The 24,402-nt window shown below is 43.6% G+C and overlaps 1 protein-coding gene across 2 annotated transcripts in view; it reads right to left on the reverse strand.

Moving 5' to 3' along the window:
* Window positions 1-205: 205 nt before the first annotated feature.
* Window positions 206-24,402, reverse strand: part of LOC137300007 (myosin light chain kinase, smooth muscle-like) — a 59,568-nt gene continuing 35,371 nt past the window's right edge. For both annotated transcript variants that reach the window (XM_067969086.1, XM_067969085.1), the window contains 9 exons: window positions 23,696-23,783; window positions 21,417-21,620; window positions 15,036-15,253; window positions 12,583-12,706; window positions 9,423-9,575; window positions 8,619-8,739; window positions 5,447-5,543; window positions 4,472-4,609; window positions 206-2,818 (listed from right to left, as the gene is read on the reverse strand). In XM_067969086.1, coding sequence (XP_067825187.1) covers window positions 2,592-2,818; window positions 4,472-4,609; window positions 5,447-5,543; window positions 8,619-8,739; window positions 9,423-9,575; window positions 12,583-12,706; window positions 15,036-15,253; window positions 21,417-21,620; window positions 23,696-23,783 — 1,370 coding nt within the window. In that variant the 3' untranslated portion in view covers window positions 206-2,591. The remainder of the gene's footprint in view (window positions 2,819-4,471; window positions 4,610-5,446; window positions 5,544-8,618; window positions 8,740-9,422; window positions 9,576-12,582; window positions 12,707-15,035; window positions 15,254-21,416; window positions 21,621-23,695; window positions 23,784-24,402) is intronic.

Raw genomic sequence — 24,402 nt, forward strand, 5'->3', positions numbered from 1 at the left:
ATGATTAGATTTATCCTTACTTCAAGGGAGTGAATGTTCATCAACCACCATCTCGCTCCAGTTCTATCAAAATGACCTAAGCAGATATGTTCAGATGGAGAAAGCCCATTGAATCTCATCCTGTCAGAATACTAACCCTTGTTCTCTAAAATAAATACTAAATAAAAACAAAAAGAATATAAATTGCCTACGATGTTGGCCAAAGTCAATTGATGAATATTATTTTTATATATATATATATAGTTACAGACTTAAAAAATTGCTCCACAGTGCCACCTTGCGTCCACAACCTGCAACTACATTGTGACAGTTGACATAATAAAACCGAATGGGAAATGTTCACATGCAATTTACAATGTTGATACAAAATTGTAACCAAACACTGCATCACAAGGAAGTAAAGCATCTGAACAGAAAGTATGTGACCTACACAAGATTGTCAATAATATATACACATTAAAATTTGATATTTTAAAATTTGAATATTCAGTGGTACTTTCATAAGATAATTAGGATGCATATTGGATTACTGATAATCAGGTCGCTCTAACCTGACTGGTCAATACTCCCACAGTAGCAGATCTCTATTGGCCAGCCACAGGTTTTAATAACCACATTAAAAGGTTTAACACTTACAGTAAAGGGCATATTATACAGAATGCATTTTATAATGTTTGTATATTAATGAGGGAATCTTACAATTTCAATTATACCAAAAGCGCAGTATATTAGCGGGTGTTCGGTGCTATTGTATTTACATTTCCTGACAAAACTATAATGACATTGTTATAACAAGGTTTTACATGATGAAAGATTGTAATTTTTTTTAAAACTAAAGTGTGTGAAGAACCCTTTGTGAAATACTGCTTAATCCTCTTGTAGGTAGAGTTTGATAATGACTGCGAAGTAATGGTTGAAGTTCACAATTTTTTTAGTTGAGTTTTGATAAACGATTTGGTTAAATTAAAATGCGCAGATTTCATTACAAGAAATGTGTCACGCCCCAAAGTGAAAGTTTACAGGTGTACTGCAAAAATTTGGGAATAAAGGCACAAAACAGGCTTACAGGAACAGTGATGGAGGGGAATTACTTTCACTTCAATGGAAGAGAACTGGAATGAAATAATGAAAGGGAGTGATAGCTGGGCCATTGCATTGTGAATATGGTCCAGAGGTTTGATCCAGACACATGATGATATGCAGGAATTTTAAGCAGAGGATAGAGTCCCAACAAGTGTACCAGTTCTCTGCACTAACAAGGTTCTCTACCATGAGAGATACAGAAGGCGAATTGACTTGCTTCAGTTTTGAAGTTGCCGGCCATTTCCTTGAAGTAGGCTCCAGTGAACTGTATTTATCAAGACTTCAGCTTGTATGAAGTATAGTTGGTGTCATTGAAGAATTTGAGCACAAACTCTAATTGTGCAAGAACTGATTGGTTGTCTACCATCTTCTATGTTTGTGCTAGTGCAGGAAGTTACAGAGAGCTCAACAGACAGGGTTTACCATTGTACCTTGCTGAGATGGTGGTGAGGATGATGCCACTGTGGACTGACAGTTCCAGTACTTTCTGTGGTAAACTAGTATTATTCTCACAATTTTCTCACAGTATTGCAACAAGTTATTCCTGTATTTTTAATCCCCTTTTCTTCATCTGGTAGAAATTATACCATTGCAGCCAAGAGGGTGTGCACAGAATGCCCGCTATAGATAGCCACTAACAAGGGACCATCAGCATTGCTCTCCTCTATTTTGTCTCCCTAGCTGGGCCTTGTCTCAGTGCCTCTCAGCTTATCTAGGCTTAGATCAGGAACAAAATTGATTGGGACTCACACTTGGTTTAATCCACTCAATAAACAACATCAAATTTATACAAGAAACATTTAAAATGTCCAATTTTAAATGGCTATTCCTACTCCAAGACACGTTTGCAAAAAGAGCAGCTAACCCTCCATGTTATTCAGCTACACATAAAACTGGACCATTTAAACACTTAGCTTCAGTTATGCTATCTTTACTCAAGAATAGATTCCAACATTTTTGTGCTTAACTGTGAGAAGTGCAGTTCCAAATGTTTAAATCAGATGTCTTTTTCCTGCAAATCAAAAGGTAAAAGGTAATCTCAAAGCAAAAAATGGGATTGGCCCATCGCCCTCAAGAAACAAGTCAAGTGAAATGGTTCAAAGTCTCTAAAATAATGGAAGTCTTTGTTCAGTATAAATGGGCTCTGTGCTCGAGATTAAAGACACCTTTAAAGCCAGTCTTCATTCAACAAGGATTAAGAACCCAAAACCCAGAAAGGTGCAACCTTCAATACTCTGAACTCTTCATAGTGTAAGATGTATTATGAAGAAACTGATGTGCGGACCCAGAATAATCAGCAGTGATCGCAATGTTTTCCTTAATGATACTCAGGAGCCTCTCATCCAAGAGCAAAGCCAGCTAATAGAATTTGACTGCTTATCTCCATCACTTGTCAGATCAACGTTCCTCACTGAATTGCTTGATTTCTTCGACTTCCATTGTGATAGAGGGCCGAGTTCCAGTTAGTAAATATACTGTTCATTTGTTAACTCTTGACTCCCATGTTTCTAATTGCGTTGGATCATGTCCAGTGGGTAAACAATCAGCTTGGCCGAACAAGTCTGCTCTCCCAGCACATTCATCGCCTTGCATGTGTAATACGCAGAGTCCTCTAGAGTGACATCAGTAATAATTAGCGAGCAGCCGCCATCCTCCTGATAGTCGATCTGGAAGTGTGACGACTCGGTGAGTGGGTCCTCATTTTTATACCAGATCACTTCAGGGTCAGGGTAACCTGAATCAGGGTAGAAAGAGGCACAGAATGACATGAAAGAGCCCTTAAAGGAACCCTTCCCCAGAACATTAATTTAACAGCCAAAATACGACGTAGGGCTTTAGTTTTGATCAGAGATCTTGACAGTGCAAATCGCATCAGGATGGCCTGTAGAAATATTTCTGCTTCCCCTCACCCAGGCGGTAGAAAACTAGACCAAACTAATTCAGTGCCGAGTGTATTGAACAGGGTGGAATATTCTGTAGCGCAAGAGAAAGAATGGAAGAAATTGCATTTATATAGTGCCTATGTCTCACAGGAACATCCTAAAGCACTTTGCACCAATTGAATGCTCTTGAAGTCCACTGACTTATGTGGGTAAATGGGGCAGCCATTTTGTGCACAGCAAGACCATACAAATGACAATGAGAGTTTTCAGTCGTATTGCTTGAGGGGGTGGAATGAAGTCCATCATCTAGGAGAACTCCCTGCTGTTCTACTCTATTATTATAGTCTAGGAACAAGGGGCAACAGGAATGATGGGAAAATTCAGGCATCTCTTCTTTCCCTTGCTCACTGGAATCTAATTGACTTTGAGACAGTTTGAAACCACTGAAAATATGAATCAAACGATCATCGATTAAAAGAAGTGAAATCATCCAATTTTATAATAAGAGGATAGTGGACACTCCTGGGGGGAAGTGGGGAGGCAGGGAACACGCCAGGAACAGCACATCCAGAAACAGCCCGGTATCCATGACGGTGGAAATGGGACACCATGGGGTAGATTTTCAACTTGCCGACTATTGTTGCTTTTCAGTCGCCTGTTACAGAAACTGTCCAAAAGCAATGGAAAGAAACTTTAGGCAGTTTCGATAATAAGTGGCCAATCAGCAACGCTAGTTCTATGCCCGGTTGGCAAGTCAAATATCTGCCCCCATTTCTGGTACAACACGATCATTTCCAATTTGTTAGCAAAGAGCTTAAACATGATTACTGTGGTGCTCTCTCATTACCAGGCTAGAAAGCTACAGCAATTACAAGTGTTATTTGTGGCTCAAATGGTAGCACTTGTACCTTTGACTCAGAAGGTTGTGGGTTCAAGTCTCTCTTGAGATTTGAGCACATTACTTGGACTGACACTCTGGTAGAGTGCTGCATTGTTAGAGGTGATAAGATATTAAACCAAGTGGAGGTTAAAAAAAAAAACCATGGCACTATTTTGAAGAGCAGGGGGAGTTCACCCTGGTGTCCCGGCCAATATTTATCCCTCAACCATCACTAAAAAAAAATTATCTAGTCATTATCTCATTGCTGTTTGTGGGATCTTGCTGTGCGCAAATTGGCTGCTGCGTTTCCTACGTTACAACAGTGACTACACTTCAAAAATACTTCATTGGCTGAAAAGCACTTTGGGATGTCCTGAGATTGTGAAAGGTGCTGTATAAATACAAATTCTTTCTTTCTGTATAAAATCAACGTTAATTCTTCAAACTCCTTAAAAAAAATTGCAAAAAAAAATTTGAAGCCTCAATCTGCAGAAACAGTTACAGAGTGTCCTGGCAGTGCCCGTACAAGGCATAAAAAAGTGTTTGCTACCCTCACCAACAAATGAAGCATTGCTGTAGATTTTATCCCTGATTAAGATTGACTAATACCTCGAGCAGTGCTCACCTTCAATGTGACACTGTAGACAGCATGCACTGCCTTCCAGCTCCTCCAAGTCCTCCAAAGCTTTGCTGAAAAATGGTTTCCTCTGAATTTGTTTATCCAGGGACGAGAGCACCATCTGTTGCTGACTTGGACTCAGAGCTGAGATGAGGAGAATGAAGAACGTGATAAACGACACCCACTGTACAATCACAAGAACTACAATACACACCTGTATGTAGTTGATCGAGGGAGATGGATATTATAATTTTCTTGTCACAATTTCCATGGCAGTCACGTGACCGTCACAAAACATGTCGAGATCACAGAAAACAAGTTACCACTGCAGAGCCCCTGCCTCTCCAGCAGGGGTCACTGATGAGTGGTCAGGGGCAGGAACTCTGGCCAATTTTCCTCTTCCTCACCCAGGGGCATGGAGGCCAAATTGTGGCTCCCCCACAGGCTGAAATCAGCTGACTCGCCACAGAGCAGGAATCAATCACTCGACCCTCCTAGTCCCAACGCCTCAGCTACCCAGTTGGATAAACGTGTTGAGCTGTTGGCGGGAGCTATCCTATTCTGATTTTTATCAATAAACCCAAGTGAAAGACATCAACAAGAAGGAAAAGAGCAGAAGAGAAGACAAGGTAGTGACTGGGTAATGTCAGAACCATAGCTTGTAAAAGGAAGGAAAGACTGAGGAGGGTAGGAATTCTTCATTTTTCACCAGTTATCCTGAATGGTCAGTTATCAGTGCCCTTTGATTGTGAAGATTTTATCCCCCCCCCCCCCCAGTGTCATTAGGGCATGGACTGTTTCGACATAAGTGGCTATTGAGGCAGAGACTATCATTTAAAAGGGAATTGGAGAGGTATTTGAAATATAAATGGATGGGGGAAAGGGAAGGGGATTAGATAGCTCCATTGAAGAACAAGCAGCTCCACAGTTGTGATGGGCTGAAAGGCAGTAATTTCTATGTAGAGAAACTCATGGGTTTACCATTTTTGTCCTGAGAGGTAGGTGCAGCTTCTGCACTGTCCTGTTTGTTTAACGGCAAGGCTAGTCTCTTGAGAGCATAGAGCGCCTTCACTGCTTTCTAAAGTGAAAAAAAAAGACATTTTAAACTTTCTCTCCAAAATAAAATATCAATCACCCCATGAGTACAGAGCATTTCTGAGGTAAATTAAAATACAATCATAGAATTGTACAGCACAGACAGAGGCCATTCGGTCCATCGTGCCTGTGCCGGCTCACTGAAAGAGCTACCAATTAGTCCCACTCCCCTGTTCTTTTCCCAAAGCCCTGCAAATTTTTTCTTTTTAAGTATTTATCCAATTCTCTTTTTGAAAGTTACTATTAATCTGCTTCCACTGCCCTTTCAGGCAGCGCATTCCAGATCATAACAACTCGCTGAGTAAAAAAAAAATTCTCCTCATCTTCCCCCTGGCTTTTTTTGTCAATTATTTTATATCGATCCTCCTGACAGTGGAAACAGTTTTTCCCTATCTGCTCTATTAAAACCCCTCATAATTTTGAACAGCTCTATTAAATTAAAATAGAATCATAGAATCGTACAGCACATAATATTGGATAATCGTTTAGTCAAAGCATGTGATGAATTAAGAAATGCTCTTCAGTTAGAATCCAAGAATCTTTAGGAACAGGAAAAGGCCATTAAGGTCTTCTTCCAAGGATGGACTCCATCTACACACCATCTCCCTCAATCCCTTTTCGCTGCAGAAATACAGGCCCCAATCTCTTACCGCAACTTGGGCGGGTATCCCCCCCAGAGAAACAAACTGTTTACATCTTTTTCTTGGAGTCCCCCCATTCCCCTGACAAGGTTATGGCACAAGATTGGGACAATCCCCATTGTCTAACATTGTCTAATTGCCTCTTGATCCCATTCTACTTCTAATTCAATGTCCTTCTCTGTTCCACAATTCCTTTATCCTTTGGGTGAATAAGATCTCCCTAACTTGCCTCCTTACTTCTGGCTTCCTAATTTTTTTTTAAACTTATATCCCTGGTTTTTGATCCCTTCACCGCAGTTTACAATTTGCTTTCATCATAATCTTGAAAATTTCAATTAGGTCACAACAAAATCACTTTTCCAAAGAAACTAAGCCCAACTTCCTTGACCTCTCCTCATAACTTAAATTCCTGATTCTCAGAACAGTTCCCTGTGTTGCTCTGACTTTATTACTATTCGGCATTACATTACACAAAGGAAGATGGTAGTGGTTGTTGGAGGCCAATCAACTCAGCCAAGGACACTGCTGCAGTAGTTCTTCAGGGCAGTGTCCTAGGCCCAACCATCTTCAGCTGCTTCATCAATGACCTTCCCTCCATCATAAGGTCAGAAATGGGGATGTTTGCTGATGATTGCACAGTGTTCAGCTCCATTTGCAACCCCTGAGATAACGAAGCAGTCCGTGCCCGCATGCAGCAATACCTGGACAACATCCAGGCTTGGGCTGATAAGTGGCAAGCAACATTTGCACCACACAAGTGCCAGACAATGACCATCTCCAACAAGAGAGAGTCTAACCACCTCCCCATGACATTCAACGGCATTACCATCGCTGAATCCCCCATCAACATCCTGGGGGTCACCATTGACCAGAAGCTTAACTGGACCAGCCATATAAATACTGTGGCTACAAGAGCAGGTCAGAGGCTCGGTATTCTGCGGCGAGTGACTCACCTCCTGACTCCCCAAAGCCTTTCCACCATCTACAAGGCACAAGTCAGGAGTGTGATGGAATACTCTCCACTTGCCTGGATGAGTGCAACTCCAACAACACTCAAGAAGCTCGACACCATCCAGGACAAAGCAGCCCGCTTGATTGGCACCCCATCCACCACCCTAAACATTCACTCCCTTCACCACCGATGCACCGTGGTTGCAGTGTGTACCATCCACAGGATGCACTGCAGCAACTCGCCAAGGCTTCTTCGACAGCTCCTCCCAAACCCGCAACCTCTACCACCTAGAAGGACAAGAGCAGCAGGCACATGGGAACACCACCACCTGCACGTTCCCCTCCAAGTCACACACCATCCCGACTTGGAAATATATCGCCGTTCCTTCATCGTCGCTGGGTCAAAATCCTGGAACTCCCTTCCTAACAGCACTGTGGGAGAACCTTAATCACACAGACTGCAGCAGTTCAAGAAGGTGGCGCACCACCACCTTCTCAAGGGCAATTAGGGACAGGCAATAAATGCCCGCCTTGCCAGCGACGCCCACATCCCATGAACGAATAAAAAAAAATAGAATTTTACAGCATAGAAACTGGCCATTTGGCCCTAGTGGTCTATGCTGGTGTTTGTGCTCCACACAAGCGTTCTCCCACCTTACTTCATCTAACCCTATCAACATATCCTTCTAGTCCTTTCTCCCTCATGTACTTATCCAGCTTTCTATGCATCTATGCTTTTTGCTTCAGCTACTCGTCGTGGCAGTGAGTTCCACATTCTAACCACTCTTTGGATGAAGAGGTTTCTCTTTAATTCCTTATTAGATTTATTGGTGGCTATCTTATATTTATGGCCCCTAGCTTTGGACAACCCCTAAGTGGAAACATCTTCTCTACGTCCACCCTATCAAACTGCTTTATAATTTTGATGACCTCTATTAGGTTAACGCTCAGTCTTTGCTTTTCTAGAGAACAGAGCCCCAGCCTGTTCAGTCTTTCCTGATAGTCGTGGTTCTAGACACATTCTTATTTAAAATTACCTTTCTTTGCCATGGATAGTCGAACTTGTACATTTGATGCTTTTCAGGATGTTCAGTAAAAAAGTAAAATGAAAGAACGTGATTGAGAATTAATTTAACATATTTGAGAACTGAACCTTGTGTCAGGTCAAGGGGTGGCCCCTTGAATAGAGAGGCACAATAAATAGGAAGGACTATAGGTACCAGCAACAGTCATCACAGGAAGCCTCCACCCACCACCCTCCTTGGCCTCACCTCAGGCCAAAGCTACCACCAGAAGAGCCTCTCTCTCCAGCCTCAACATAGGTCAGAGCCACCACTGGAAGGGTCTCCTTTTCCAACCTCACCACAGGCCAGAGAATGCCATGTTATTTGGAGGCCCATCATACTTTCAATAAGTAGAAGGAACGCAATCTTTCATTTACTCTAATTGAATGGCAAGATCCTTACCCGCCATTTCTGCTTGGCTAGGAAACGTTTCATTCTCTCCTTTGACAGTGCCTTGGCAGCTACCTGGCCTCTGCTCTGTAGCCATGGATGGTTCAGGCAGTCCTCACAGGTTAATCGTCTCCTAAATGTAGAATAAAGAGAAATAGGCACAAAAATATAAGAGAGAAATATATAGCACACTTGCCAAATAACTTACACATCAATAGGAGCCCTAAGTCAATCCAGAATAGCACTAAAGGTACACACAATCAAGTGCTACTTTGATCAAGCTAGATTTTTGGATTTATATAACGTTCCTGCAGGGGAGGTAAGAACATGGTCCAGATTTTAAGCAGACGATTTTATTTGGGCTCCGAACACAGAACTAGAAGACATGAATCCAAGGTTAAAGAGTCCCAAATGAGCTTAGAAATCAGTGGTACTTTTCCCCTTCACCCCACAGAGTAGTGGATATGAGGAGCAGACTCCTCTTCCGAGTCTGAATCAAAGTCAGAACCAGTGTGGGCATATCTCCATGCTCGCACTCTCCCCTTGCCTGAACAGGAGACACAAGTAGCCCATACTGTGTAACCATCCCACCAGTTTAATCCTGACCAACACTGGAATTCTACCCATGTTTCCAAAACTAAAATGTCTGTTGGCAAGACTACACCAAGTATACCTCCCATCAGCACCTCATGGAGTAAGATTGTTTGCAGGGACGGGTAGGAGGAAGGAGTGATTATCTTTCCCTTGAAATAGAGGATGGGAAAAGTTGAAAACCTGGAATCGAGTTGGAGAGGATCAGTTAAAAGGTTTCTTTACCTCATGTTCTTCTGTAACAAAGAGCTGATAAAATCCTTTGAGTTTTCTGAGATCTCGGCAAAGGCGTCCTCATCAAACTCCCAGCAAACGGCGGTGACATTAGTCAGGGTCTCGGTGTCGCTGTCCCCCTGGAATGGAGACAATCCACTCAGCCTGCAATGGCACATGGTTTAGACTCAAAATTAACAGTTTATAACAGTGGCTTGCAGTCTGATACAGGTTGTATGGCATTTATTATTCATTGAGAAACCAAAGATGGAGGCCCAAGGCCTATACCAGTGGGAGGGAAGATAAGTAGATAAGAGTTGGGTATGCATGTATTTTCAAACAAGCATCTTGTGGGACTAGGGCCCCAATTTTGATTCCCCGCCTACACCCACCCGTTGGAAACAGAGCAGGGAGGGGTGGAGCCATAGTTTAAATGAGGGCAGTCACTTACCCCGATCTTATTGCAGATTATTTTCAGGAATCTAATACTTCAAGTCAGTTGGTTGACTTTTGTTACTTGTATTTTTAATGCCCTTGTTTCAACTTAACAAATGGGACTTGTCATCCACCATTAATCAAAAAATCACAGGACTGTTTGGGTATGATAGCCTAGTGATTATGGTACTGGATCAGCAGTCCAGAGGTCATGAGTTCAAATCCCACCATAGCAAGTTATGAAATCAAATTCAATAAATCTGGGAATTTATGGGCTGGCACCAGAAAAGAAAGTGACCATGAAAACTGTAAAAACCCAACATGGTTCACTAACGTCCTCTGGGGAAGGGAACCTGCCACCCCTATCTGATCTGGTGTATGTGTGACTCTAGTCCACACTGCATGGTTGACTCTTAATGCTTCTGAAGTTGCAAAGCCAGACACTCAATTTTCAGGTCAGCTAGGAATGGGCAATAAATGCTGTCCCTTGCCAGTGTTGCCCACATCATGAGAACAAATAAAAACAACTCAATGATTATGGTCAAGCATCTGACTGCCAGCATGGTCTTTATAGAAATTGAATAGGAAGGGGAAAGGAACTAATAAAAACTGTATAGTAAAGGAAATTAGACTTTTTAAAAACCTTTAAAAGTAAAGACAAAATGAAAGAGGACAATTACAGGAAAGAAAAAAGCAGGAAGAAGTGGCCAGATACTTGTAGCAGACAGCAAAGAAATAATTTGCATTTATCTAATGTTCTCAGAACATCTCAAATCAATTCACACCCAGAAAATTAGGTTTGAAGTGTAGTTATTTTTGTTATGTAGAAGAACAGCAAGGTCCCAAAGCAGCAAATCAGACAAGTGGCCTGTTATTTTGTTGGTTGTTGGAGGAATGTTGGCCAGGACACCAGTGCTCTTCTTCCAATAGGTGCAATGGGATCTTTCACATCTGCCTGAACAGGTAGAAAGGATCTCGTTCAATGCCTGATCTAAAAGACAGCACCTCCTACAATGTGACACTCGAATGTCAGCCTAGATTATGTGCTCAAGTCCAGAGTGGACTTGTCAGCTGGGCTTCGAGTCCAAATGTCGTCTTAGTCACAGGCCTAACCAATCACTTCTTCACAGTCTTCTTCAGCTACTCTGAAAAAGCTCTAATTTAGCGAGAGGTGAAGTGGTATTGTGTGTACTGTGATGCCCTCTTCTCCCTGTGTCCCCCTCCCTATTAATTTGGGCATAAATTCAAGGTGGGGAGGAAAGAGTAGGACTAGACCTTTTTGAAATTATCTATCGCTGCTTCCATGTTTAAATCGTCAATTGAATGTTGCTTTAATTGGTTTGATAAATTTAACAGAGAAAAAGACAGAAAAAAAGGAAGAGAGAGAGGGAGAGGAAGGAAGGGGAGGGAGGGTAGGTAGGGGTGTCTGGAGGTTAGGTTGAATCCAACCAGACTGATGGGATAAAAGTAGGCTCTGTTCTGCCTTAAAAAGTCCCAGAGTGCCTTTGTTGGCTTCTGACTCCAAAAGCTCAAAGCAAACTTCCAGACTGCAGCTTGCCAGACAGGGCAATGGAACAGTGCAGTCAGGAGATTCACTTGCAGTGCTGGGAGTCAGGAGCCAGCATAGGTGATCTGGGATCCTTCTGGATAGATCATGAGATGTGTAAGGTATTGTCTACCTGCTAGTCACAAGAGTCATTTCATACTATTGAAATAAGTTTGATTGGCTGCAACTGTAGAGGACAGGTCTTTACAAAGTGGAGAGATGGATATCCTGAAGCAAGGATGGGGCAAGACTGAAGGTCCAGTCAAAAGGATGGGCTTTGACAAGGTTTTTGAAGGTCAAGTCCAGCACGGATAAAGAAACAAAGGACTTGCATTTATATAGTGCTTTTCATGACCTCAGGATGTCCCAAAGCACTTTTTAGCCAATGAAGTACTTTTGAAGTGTCATCACTGTTGTAATGTAGGAAACGCACAGTCAATTTGCACACAGCAAACTCCCACAAACAGCAATGTGTCACTGATGACAATCTGTTTTTTTTTAAAATGGTTTTGGTTGAGGGATAAATATTGGCCCAGGACATCTGGGAGAACTCCCCTGCTTTTCTTACAATAGTGTCCGCAGGATCTTTTATGTCCACCTGAGGGGGCAGACAGGGCCCTGGGTTTAACTTTTCATTCGAAAGATGGCATCTCCGACAGTGCAGCACTCCCTCAGTACTGGCACAGAAAGAGTCTTCCTGGATTATGGGGCTCGAGTCTCTAAGTTAGAAGATCGTGGGTTCGAGCCCCACACATCCCAGAGAGGGGAGAGGGAGTGAGAGTGAGATCGGCTGAGCCAAGCTGACACTCTGAGTGCTGCCGCAGTTTTAGGGGAGGCATTACTCTCAGTCTACAAAGTGCCTCAGCCCCAACCTCAAAAGAGGCCCCCTATACTGTTCCATTTACCCCATTTGCCAAAGCAGTGCTAACATTGAGCGGCTGAAGTAGGAAGCTGTTTCATTCCCTGCACTAACATTCCTCACCACAATCAGAATAAAATTCAAATAGTATTTAAAAGCAGAGCAGCAATGGTCGAAGCTTCAAGAAGGGAAGAAGGAGAAAGACAGAAAACAGAGGAAAAATTAGAAAATCAAAACTGCTCAATGAAAAACTGAGCTGACAGTGAACAGGTAGCGACATTGCTTTGCTAATGAATTTGATCTTCTTTCTACGGACGGCTATGTTCACTCACAGGATGTAACAGATAACTCCGATGCTCCAGGTATCTGTCGTGAATCCTATCGGGTCATAATTGATCACTTCTGGGGCAACAAACTCAGGCGTTCCAAACATTACTTTCAACGACCCATTAGAATCTGTAGAGAGAGGAAAGGCAATGTCAGAGGAGCCTGCAGTACCTTATAATACCAGCATGTGGCGCCCCTGCACAAAGTGGACCTCTGCCCTCAGGCACCAAGTAGGCTGCTCCCTGCAGTGCACTATAAGTGTGGTGTTAATATACCCTATCCTCTGCAGCTCACGGGATGTTAAATGCTCGCTACATGAGGTGACACCTCTGTATGGAGCTGACCCACGACTAAAATCCTTGCACTTGAGAAAATTGACAAATCCGAATAAAACAGAGGTGTGTGTGTGTGTGTGTGTGTGTGTGTGTGTGTGTGTTGCGCTGTGCAAACAAAACACAGACCTCTGTGTAGATCCAATTAAAGCCTTAGACTTCAACCCAAGCTCAGTTGTCCACATGACTTCATCCAAATGGTACAGTGATTGTGCAACGGGATGACAGGATGAGTCACTGTCGACGCTAATCTCTCCAAACTACTCTCAGTAGATCAAGGCTGTGCTTTAGCACCCGGCTTATTTTCAGCTGTGCTGGAGGATGCAACCGCTAATTGAGGCTTTGTATCAGCAAGTTACTATCTGCACCACTTTCCAACACAGTGTTAGGAACAGAAGGCCATTCAGCCCCTTGAGCCTTTTCTGCCATTCAGTTAGACCTTGGCTGATCTGTATCTTAACTCCATTTACCGGCCTTTGCTCCCTATCCCTTGATACCCTTACCTCACAAAAATCTATCTCAGTCTTGAAAGCTCCAATTGTCCCAGCATCCACAGCCTTTTGGATAGAATTCCAAATTTCCACTATCCTTGGTGTGGAAAAAGTGCTCTCAGATTTCTCTCCTAAATGGCCTAGCTCTAATTTTAAGATTACGTCCCCTTGTTCTTGATTCCCCCACCAGCGGAAATAATTTCTCTACATCTACCCTATCAAATCTTTTTAAAAGTTTATACACCGTGGTCACATCACCCCCAATCTTCTTTAATTTTTACTGTCTTGGTTTGTATGTCCCTGAGTACTGGCACGCAATTGAACTCGTAGCAACATTTCGAGTAGCTTTGCAGCACACCGCACAGTGGTGCAACAATTAATCAAGATCTATTGCTTTGTACCTTGAAACGCTCACTCTGCAGACTAAGGAGACAAGTGCTGAATCAGCACAGGCCTGATGACAAAGGTCAGACTTTACGAGGCTGCTGCAGTTATTTCACTTCTGTACAGCTGTGAGACGCAAACTATCAAAAGACTCTGTCTTCAGGCATGGCTGGATGTTAAAACACAGGCCTGCTTTACACCGCTGGGGATGAAGAATAGTTAAGAGATATCAATTTTGACAATGACTTTGCTCGTCCGTCCATCGTGAAGCTGGCGTAAAATTCTGATGAAGTTGTCTGGACGATGGAACTTGGCAGAGATCTGTCAGTTTAGATTTCACACCTGATCCTACATATCTACTGGCAAAATGAATATCTAGTAGTGAATCTGGTCAACGGCCAATGCCATCCAAGGAGGAATCACGATCTTGAAAGTTCAACTACAATAGACTGGTCATGTGATCAGAGTGGCCAAAAACAATAAACTGAAAGACAGTCAAGTGCTCATAGGGTGGCCAGTAAAAGTTCTTCAGGGGAACCCTGAAAGAAAACAGGAGGGGCTACGGCATCTACATCAAGACCTGGCAGAACGGTGCTAAAATCCCCACAGAATGACACCCAATCTGCAAGAGGGTCTTGAAACTGTCAAAGAGAAGTGTATACATTATCTAACAGCAAATGAGAGCCAAAAGAAAAAGATAAATTAACCACCAAGACCAGTCTTCAAACATGGAGTGTACAGAAGGTGGCTGTGCATATACGTCATGTGTTGGACTCATAAGTGGAGTCGATGACATACATCACCGACTGTTGCAGTCACTTGGTCACGAGACCACCACCCATTGCTTACTCCAGTATGGTGAGCATCTGTACTGTGGCAACAGCCTTCATCCCCATCAAAATTTCACCGATTCACCCACAACTGCATCACCGACACCACAAAGAAAAAGGGCAAAAACCGCTGCCTATGGTCAGTGACATTCAGCAATCTAAGACGCATCAAGCACTTCCAGACCAGCCAGTTGCAGAGCAAAGCTCCCTCTACTCTGCCCCCAATAACATGCCTAGGTCCCAGCCTCAAAAGTGCACTCCCTACCACATCAGTGTGACAGTTCCTTTTTACCGGGTGCACGGGATCATAGGATTATCCCTAATGGTCTGTCTTTCTTACTCCAGATACCACCCAGAGGGGTAACAACCCCGGGGAAGAAGTCAGCACCAAAGTGTCACACAAAGGTCTTGCTTTACTCACCGAGTTTCCTAGCTAATCCAAAGTCGATGATTTTAATAAGTGTGCCATGCTTGTTGACACACACAATGTTCTCTGGCTTCAGGTCCAGGTGCACAATGCTCTGCTGGTGCATGAACTGCATCCCTTCCAGGATCTGGCGGACGTACAAGACGCAGGTCGGCTCAGTTAGCTCGAAATCCTCATCCACGATGCGCTCAAAGAGCTCGCCTCCAGAAATACTGCACAAGATCAGAGTCACATCAGAGCACGGCAACCTCAAAAGAACAAAGGGCCTCAAAACCGTAGGATCAAAAATAATAACGTGCGTCACTGGCATGACGCCTGGGCTGCTGAACTGCTTTTTGAGATTGTGTTTTCTTTACAAAACTGTGTCTTGTTGACAACAGGGAACCAGGATCTGCCCTGGATTACATACACAGTGGACTCCCTTTCCTCCCTCTCCCCATTTTACTGAGACTCCGTTTCCCATAATCTGAGCAAACATATTAGAACTTCCTGTGGACATCACCTCAGTCCACTTTGTCCCAATGACATCTCACTCACATCAGATCTCACTCTTCCCTTTGCTTCTGAAGCTCTTCTTTCTATTGAAGAACAGATCCTCCTCCTATGTTCACTGCAGAAGCTTGGTTTCAGCAGGACCATTGGGATGGGATGGTTCACTCAGTACTGTATCACCACCAGGATTTTAAAAATTATTTGCACATCCCTAGTTGCTCTCAGAAGGTGTTTGTGCAACAGAGTGGCTTGCTGGGGCATTGAGGGTCAACCATATAGTTTTGTATTCGGGTCACGCAAATGCCAAACCAGGTAGGGGTGGCAGGTTCCCACTTGGGTTTTTAATGACAATCTGATGCTCGTCCACAAATTACTAGATTTATTGAATTCTGGCAGGATTTGAACTCATGACCTCTGGGTTGTTAATCCACTACAGTCATCGTTACACCACCGTACCCTTAAAACCTACTGTGGATTTCTTCTCGGAGTCACCCTTTCCCAATGCCCGACCTTTGTATGGCTCACTTTACATCTCATTCCAGCATTTTTAACATGGGAACATAGAAACAGGAGTAGGCCATTCAGCCCCTCGTGCCTGCTCCGCCATTTGATAAGATTATGGCTGATCTGTGATCTAACTCCATATACCTGCCTTTGGCCCATATCCCTTAATACCTTTGGTTGCCAAAAAGCTATCTATCTCAGATTTAAATTTAGCAATTGAGCTAGTATCAATTGCCGTTTGCCGAAGAGAGTTCCAAACTTCTACCACCCTTTGTGTGTGGAAATGTTTTCTAATCTCGCTCCTGAAAGGTCTGGCTCTAATTTTTAGACTGTGCCCCCTACTCCTAAAATCCCCAACCAGCAGAAATAGTTTCTCTCTATCCACCCTATCTGTTCCCCTTAATATCTTATAAACTTCGATCAGATCACCCCTTAACCTTCGAAACACTAGAGAATACAACCCCAATTTGTGTAATCTCTCCTCGTAACTTAACCCTTGAAGTCCGGGTATCATTCTAGTAAACCTACGCTGCCCTCCCTCCAAGGCCAATATGTCCTTCCAAAGGTGCGGTGCCCAGAACTGCTCACAGTACTCCAGGTGCGGTCTAACCAGGGTTTTGTATAGCTGCAACATAACTTCTGCCCCCTTGTACTCTCGTCCTCGAGATATAAAGGCCAACATTCCATTTGCCTTCTTGATTATTTTCTGCACCTGTTCATGACACTTCAATGATCTATGTACCTGAATCGCTAAGTCCCTTTGGACATGCACTGTTTTTAAACTTTTTACCATTTAGAAAGTACCCTGTTCTATCCTTTTTTGATCCAAAGTGGATGACCTCACATTTGTCTACATTGAATTCCATTTGCCACAGTTTTGCCCATTCACCTAATCTATCAATATTGCTTTGTAATTTTATGTTTTCATCTACACTGCTTACAATGCCACCAATCTTTATTGACAGACTCTACTGAATAGATTGTCAACTCTATTGACAATAAGAGTCAGCCGTGGCTCAGTTGGTAGCACTCTTGCCTCAGAGAACAAGGGGAGCGGCGGGGAGAGCGGACCAGGGAAAACAAGGGGAGCGATGGGAAGAGCCCCATTCACTAAGAAGAGTGTGGCCTCACAGTGAACAGAGAGGTGGAGCTGAAAGACCCGGAATAAAAGGGTAGGTTAATCAGAGTAAGTAAACAATTAATAGAATATCTAAAGGGAGTTTAGAAAAAAAAAGTTTCTAAATATAATGGACGGGCAGCTGAGACCCATTTCCTGCAATTCCTGTGCCATGTGGGAACTTCAGGATGCTTCATGTGTCCTTGAGGGCCACATGTACAGGAAATGCTTCCAGTTGCTCAAGTTCAAGCTGAGGGTTCCTGAGCCCAAGAGGCGGCTGGATTCACTGCACAGCATAAGGGAGGCTGAAGGTTTCCTGGATCGTATGTTCCAGGAGGTGGTCACCCCACAGCCACAGAGAGTTCAAGATAGCAGGTGGGTGGCCATCCGAAAGGTTAGGAAGATGCAGGCAGTGCAGGAAACTTCTGGGTGTGTGGCACTCTCAAACCGGGATTCAGCATTGAATACCAGTGAGGGTGATGACACCTCGAAGGAGTGCAGTCCTGAATGTTGCACGTGGCAAAGGACTGCATGGGGGGGGCAGAATGAATGGTGGAAATACAATAGTCATCGGGGATTCAAAAGTCAGGGGGACAGACAGTCGTTTCTGTGAGTCCCGCATGGTGTGTTGACTCTCTGGTGCTAAGGGCATCATGGAGAGGGTGCAGAACATTCGGGGGGGGGGGGGGGGGGGGAGGGGAACACCCAGAAGTCGTGGTCCACGTGGACATTGGGAAAGGGGATGAGGTCATGCGGCCAGAGTTTCAAGGGCAAGGGAGGAAGTTAAAAAGCTGGATCTCAAAAGGTAGTAATCTCTTGATTATTCCCAGTGCCACGTGCTAGTGAATACAGAAAGAGGAAGATAAGGCAAGTTAATATGTGGCTGGAGACATGGCGCAAGAGGGAGTGCTTCAGATTCTTGGGGCATCGGGACCAGTTCAAGATGGACGGATTGCACCTCAATAGACCTGGGACCAATGTTCATGTGAGGAGGTTCACTAGTGCTGTGGGGGAGGGTTTAAAATAATTTGGCTGGGGGATGGGCACCAGGACGTAGCATTAGAAAGGAGAAACAAAGTGCACAACCAATTGGGAGAGATAGATAGCACTAGAGTAAGAAATAGTACAGTATTAGGTGGGATCAGACTAAAAGAGACTATGAGAAGGTCTAAGATAGGTTTAGAGTGCGTGTGTGTGAAGGCATGAAGCATGATAAATAAGGTTGGTAAGCTGCAGGTGCAAATAGCCACATGGGAATATGATGTCATGGCGATAATGGAGACCTGGCTCAAAAAAGGGCAGGATTGGGTGCTAAATATTCCTGGATACACGGTGTTCAGGAAAGATAGGGAAGGGGAAAAAATGGAGGGGGGGGGGGGGGTGGCAGTATTGATTAAGGAGAATATTGCAGTGCTGGAGAGAGAGGATGTCCTTGAGAGGTCAAGGACAGAATCTATTTGGTTAGACTTGAGAAACAATAGAGGTGCCATTACACTACTGGGTGTATTCTATAGGCCACCAACTAGTGGGAAGGAGATAGAGGAGGAAATTTGCAGGGAAATTACAGAGGTGCAAGAACCATAGAGTAGTAATAATGGGGGGACTTCAACTATCACAATATTGACTGGGATAGAAATAGTGTAAAGGGCAAAGAGGGAGAGGAATTTCTGAAATGTGTTGAGGAGAACTTTCTTGATCAGCATGTTTCCGGCCCAATGAGGAAGGTGGCATTGCTGGATCTAGTTCGGGGGAATGAAGTGGAGCAAGTGTCAGTGGGGGATCATTTAGGGAACCGTGATCATAGTATCATAAGGTTTAGATTAGTTACGGAAAAGGGCAAGGGACAATCTAGAGTAAAAACACTTAATTGGAGGAGGGCCAATTTCAGTGGATTGAGAACAGATCTGGCCTGGGTAAATTGGAATCAAAGACTTGCAGGCAAAACTGCAACCGAACAATGGGCGACCTTTAAAGAGGAGGTGGTTCGGGTGCAGTCTAGGTACATTCCCACGAGGGCAACCAAAGGCAGAGCTCCCTGGATGACGAAAGAGATGAAGCAGAAAAAGGAGGCGTATGATAGATGTCAGGTTGATAATACAAGTGAGAACCAGGCTGAATATAGAAGCATAGAGAAGTGAAAAAGGAAATAAAAGAGAGTGTACGAGAATAGCCTGGCAGCTAACATAAAAGGGAATACAAAAATCTTCTATAGGCATATAAATAGTAAATGCGTAGTAAGAGGAGGGGTAGGGCTGATTAGGGACCAAAAAGGAGATCTATGGACAGAGGCAGAGGGCATGGCTAAGGTACTAATTGAGTACTTTGGCAGCATCTTCTTCCTTGGGAAAGACAGATGCAAAGTCACAGTAAAAGGAGGTAGTTGAGATACTGGATGGGTTAAAAATTGATGAAGAGGAAGCACTAGAAAAGCTGGCTGTACTTAATGCAGCGAGTAGTTATGATCTGGAATGTGCTGCCTGAAAGGGTGGAGGAAGCAGATTCAATTGTAGCTTTCAAAAAGGAATTGGATAAATACTTGAAGGGAAAAAATTTGCAGGGCTACGGGGAAAGAGTACAGAAATGGGACAAACTGGATTATTCTTACAAAGGGCCAACAGGGGCTCGATAGGCCGAATGCCCTCCTTCTGTGCTGTAACCATTCTATGATTCTAGGCAAAAAGAGAGATAAAGCCTTAGGCCAATTTAGGAAAAACCTTGGAAAAGTCTCCTCTAATCCCCAAAGGCAATCAAGCAAACTCCAGGAGACTCCAGTGACTGATATCACCAGTCCCTGTTAACCCACAAACCTTGTATAACTCAGATGTCTTCCACTTGCAGAAACGTGTCCAGCTCCCGCAGTGGATCCACACTCACCCAATGTTTTGGTAATTTATTCCAGAGGTCGATGACTCTCTGTGAAGAGTACTACTTCCCGACACCTAACTCCACGTTTTCTTATTTAGTGCTGATTCTCCCTATTGTACTCCTCCCTAATCTAGCTCAAAATTACTTATCCTCCAAAACAGAATATGCTCCCGTCAGCATTTAAAGATCTCAACAATAGCCCCTCAAAGTCGACATTCCTCCAAAAGGAAAAAGCCCCAGTTGCCTGAAGCTCCCTGATAACCAAGGGCCTGAAGACCAGTATCATTGTGGTGCCCTCCTCTGGACCTTCTCCAAGGCTTCGATATCTCCACCATGTGAGGGGAACGAAACTGGGTACAGTAATCTAGATTCAGCCGTACCAAGGTGTTGTATAGGATAGGTATCATATTTCCAGTTTTATATTTAACTGTTTTAACTATACACCCCAACAGCTTTCTCTAAAGCCTTGCAGCACTGGTCACGAACCTAATGACCCCTCAGGTCTCTCTTCTGCTCCTCAGCCTTAAGCAGGTGACCCTGCATGGTATACACATAAGTGAATTACTGTGACCCAAATGCATCACACTATTTATCCATGTTGAAGGACATTCACACCCAGGCTCATTCCTCCAATAGATCCAACTGCATGCAATCTATTGCGTCTAAAGTCCTAATTCCTTCACACATCTGCGTCAACATCAAAACAAAGGACTGTAATCTGAGGGTCTTAATCTAAATCACTGATAAAGATGGTGAAGAACATTGATCCTAACACTGATCCCTGTGGGACTCCACTAGTGACTGAACCCCATGCAGAGTGAAATCAGGAAGCACTGTTTCACGCAAAGAGTAGAGGAAATGTGGAACTCTCTTCCCCAAAAGATTGTGGATGCTGGGACTCAGTTGAAATGTTCAAGATTGAGATAGACAGATTTTTTTTTTTTATTAGGTAAGGGTATCAAGGGATAGGGATCAAATGGAGTAGCGGTACAGATGAGCCATGATCTAATTAAATGGTGGAACAGGCTCGAGGGGCTGAATGGCCTCCTCCTCCTATGTTCCAGAGCTGCTACCATTCACAACCATCCTCTGCCTACACGAACACGACCAATTTGTAATCCATCTTAAAATCTGGCCCCTACTCTGAGGTCATGACCTGACTCAGCAACTGTCTGTGTATATGGTCCACGGAGATTTGAGTTTCCAGTTCAATCTAACCTACTGTTAAACAAGTAACAAGGCTCTATCCGTCCGCCTCCGCCATACCCCAGAAATCAACATTTATTCCAGAGATGTTTCCACTGGGATAAGGATTACTGTAGCTAAGCTCATCCTTTGGTTGTTGTAGCCAGCCTCGCTCGTCACTTCCCGATAGATTTATATGAGACCATACTTACTATTCCATCACCATGACTATCTCAGTCTGACTCTCAAAGGCGTCGATGCACTGACACAGCTTCGGGTGATGCAGGCAGTTCATAATCTCAATTTCATCGCGTGCGCTCTTCTTGTCTTTAAGCGTGCGGGCTTTGTAAAACTTGCCTGCTCGGACTTTTCCTGTCGATTTTTGCAACAGTTTGTACACTTTACCGAATGTCCCTCTAAAAATGATCAAAAATCGACAGATTAGAGAGCAGTCTAAAGAAACTATTCACACTGCATTGAGCTGGTCTCGAGTCCAATAATGTGGATTTACAGGTGCATCCCAGAGCGGCTGTGTTGACTAACCTAGAAATTGGTGATCTGGGCCAGCCTAGATGTTGTCGATTTGAAAGCATCCAGATCAAGACTAGTCATCAATGGCTGGGTGTTGCTGTGTGCTCTGCAAGTGCAAATTCTTCCCGTGAGGCCCGATACTGGATGAGCAGCCAAGTGAGGGCAAATTGGTCACTTGTAGGTCAGTCAACACAGCAGCTCTGATAGGCCCCTAATCTTCATTATTAAACTTGCTCCTCATGCTCCCCTCCTCCCACTCGCTTTCCTCTTGTTTAATAGGGAATGGCCCCAATAAGGGAGCTTTTCAGATGGAAGAGACAATCCAAAGTGGCAGGTCTCTGATGGGAGAAAATGAATTATGCTAACTCTTACAGTGAAGCACATATTTCAAACTATATGGATGGGAGGGTGACGCACTTCACTGAATGCACACACAATGCACTTTCTTTCTCATGAATAAGTAGAGAGGAACAACTTTTCTTTACATTTTGCGGCAATAAAATCTGGTAAAATGGCCAAATAAAAATATTCCTAAGCCCCAAATCATGCAGCAACAGATTCCATGTTAATACACAAACAGACACACTCTCGTGGTGCTAACTGTGGCTCAGTGGGTAGCATACTTGCCCCAGAATCAGAGGGTTGTGGGTTCAAGTCCCCCTCAAGAGACTGGAGCATGGAATCTAGGCTGATATTCCAGCACAGTACTGAGGAATGCGGTGCTGTTTATTGGATGAGAAGTTACGCCAAGGACAATGTCTCAGGTGGACATAAAAGATCCCATGGCACGATTTCAAAGAGTTCTCTCCAGTGAGCTGGCCTATTTTTATTCCTCAACTAACATCCATAAAACAGATTATCTGGTCATCACCACATTGCTGTTTGTGGGATCTTGCTGTGCGCAAATTGGCTGCTACATTACAACAGGGACTACACTTCAAAAAAAAAGTACTTCATTGGTTTAAAGCGCCTTGGGATGTCCTGAGGTTGTGAAAGGAGCTATATAAATGCAAGTTCTTTCTTTCAAGAGGCCACCCAATCCATTGACCGGTCACAATTATCATGGCTTCTCACTCACACAGAACAAAACACCATAACCTGTCAATCAACAAATGAGATATTTGGAAAATGAAATATTAGTTTTCTTGAAACATTAATATTTGTAGCAAACTAATATCACATTTCCTTTATTAGCCGAGGCATAGAATATAAAAGCAGGGAGGTTATGCTGGAAACGTATAAAACACTAGTTAGGCCACAGTTTGAGTACTGCGCACAGTTCTGGTCACCACATTACAGGAAGGACGTAATTGCGCTAGAGAGCGTGCAGAGGAGATTTACGAGGATGTTGCCAGGAATGGAGAATTTTAAGCTACGATGACAGATTGGATAGGCTGGGATTGTTTTCCTTGGAACAGAGGAAGCCGAGGGGTGATTTGATTGAGGTGTACAAAGTTATGAGGGGCATAGAGTGAGTGGATAGGAAGGACCTATTTCCCTTAGTCAATAACCAGGGGGCATAGATTTAAAGTGATTTGTAGAAGGATTAGAGGGGAGTTGAAGAGAAATTTTTTCACCCAGAGGGTGATGGGGGTCTGGAACTCACTGCCTGAGAGGGTGGTAGAGGCAGAAACCCTCAACTCATTTAAAAAATACCTGGATGTGCACCTGAAGAGCAGTGACCTGCAGGGCTACGGACCAAATGCGGGAAAGTGGGATTAGGCTGGGTGGCTCGTTTCTCAGCCAGCACGCACACGATGGGCCGAATGGCCTCCTTCTGTGCCATAAATTCTCTATGATCTGTGTTGCTACATTCGTGTTAATATATTTAATTTGGAGGGGAAAAATGACCTTCAGGTTCATGTAACTATAGGGAACTCAATAATGCAAAGTCGTCGGACTTCTGTGCCACATTAAAAACAAGGTAAGGTACGCACAGCCTGGCAGTGTTGGCACTTACACTCCGAGACACTCCTGCTGTATATATAGTTCTGACAGCTTCAGAGTAGTATTTATTGTCACACAATACTCTGATTCCTCCTCTTTCTCTTCAAAAAAGGGAGAGAAAATTCCATTAAAAAACAGTAAGATGACAACGACAACTCCAAACAACCCATATCGTATTATACCTTATGTTTTCTTCAGCCATGTATGTGCCCACCTGGAAGAGCCCAGACTTTCATATTTCCAACTTTTCTCCCAGTCCCACTAAAGTATTGATTTCCCTTAGGATATCGCACCGAACCCTCTACATTCTATCTGGAAAACTGCAACCTGGACGCCCCTCTGCTGAATCCAAACTTCAATTTTGTGTCCTTTACTAAAAAACTCAGTTGTTGATGATATAATTTCATGCCGTATTGAGATAGATAAAGACCTTGGGGCAGGCAGAGGAAGCTCCAACCTGAATTAAGCAGAAACCAAGAGGAAGTGATGTCATTTCGTTCTGCAGTGCGTATGTCAGAAGTAGACTATTTCCTCATTATGTTCAAACACAAATGGGTGCCTGGGTTGCTAGGTGCTGAACGGTATAAGAAAGTAGGTTTAAAAAGGACCTAGTAAGAACATTCATTCAAAAGTCCATTTGTGCACCGTTTCTCTTGTTTTTTTTCCCCTCTCTGCTACCACTTACATTCCCATGACCCTTTGCGGCAATTGTTCTGAGGC

This window comes from Heptranchias perlo, chromosome 30, assembly GCF_035084215.1.
Source record: "Heptranchias perlo isolate sHepPer1 chromosome 30, sHepPer1.hap1, whole genome shotgun sequence".
NCBI classification, from domain to species: Eukaryota; Metazoa; Chordata; class Chondrichthyes; order Hexanchiformes; family Hexanchidae; genus Heptranchias; species Heptranchias perlo.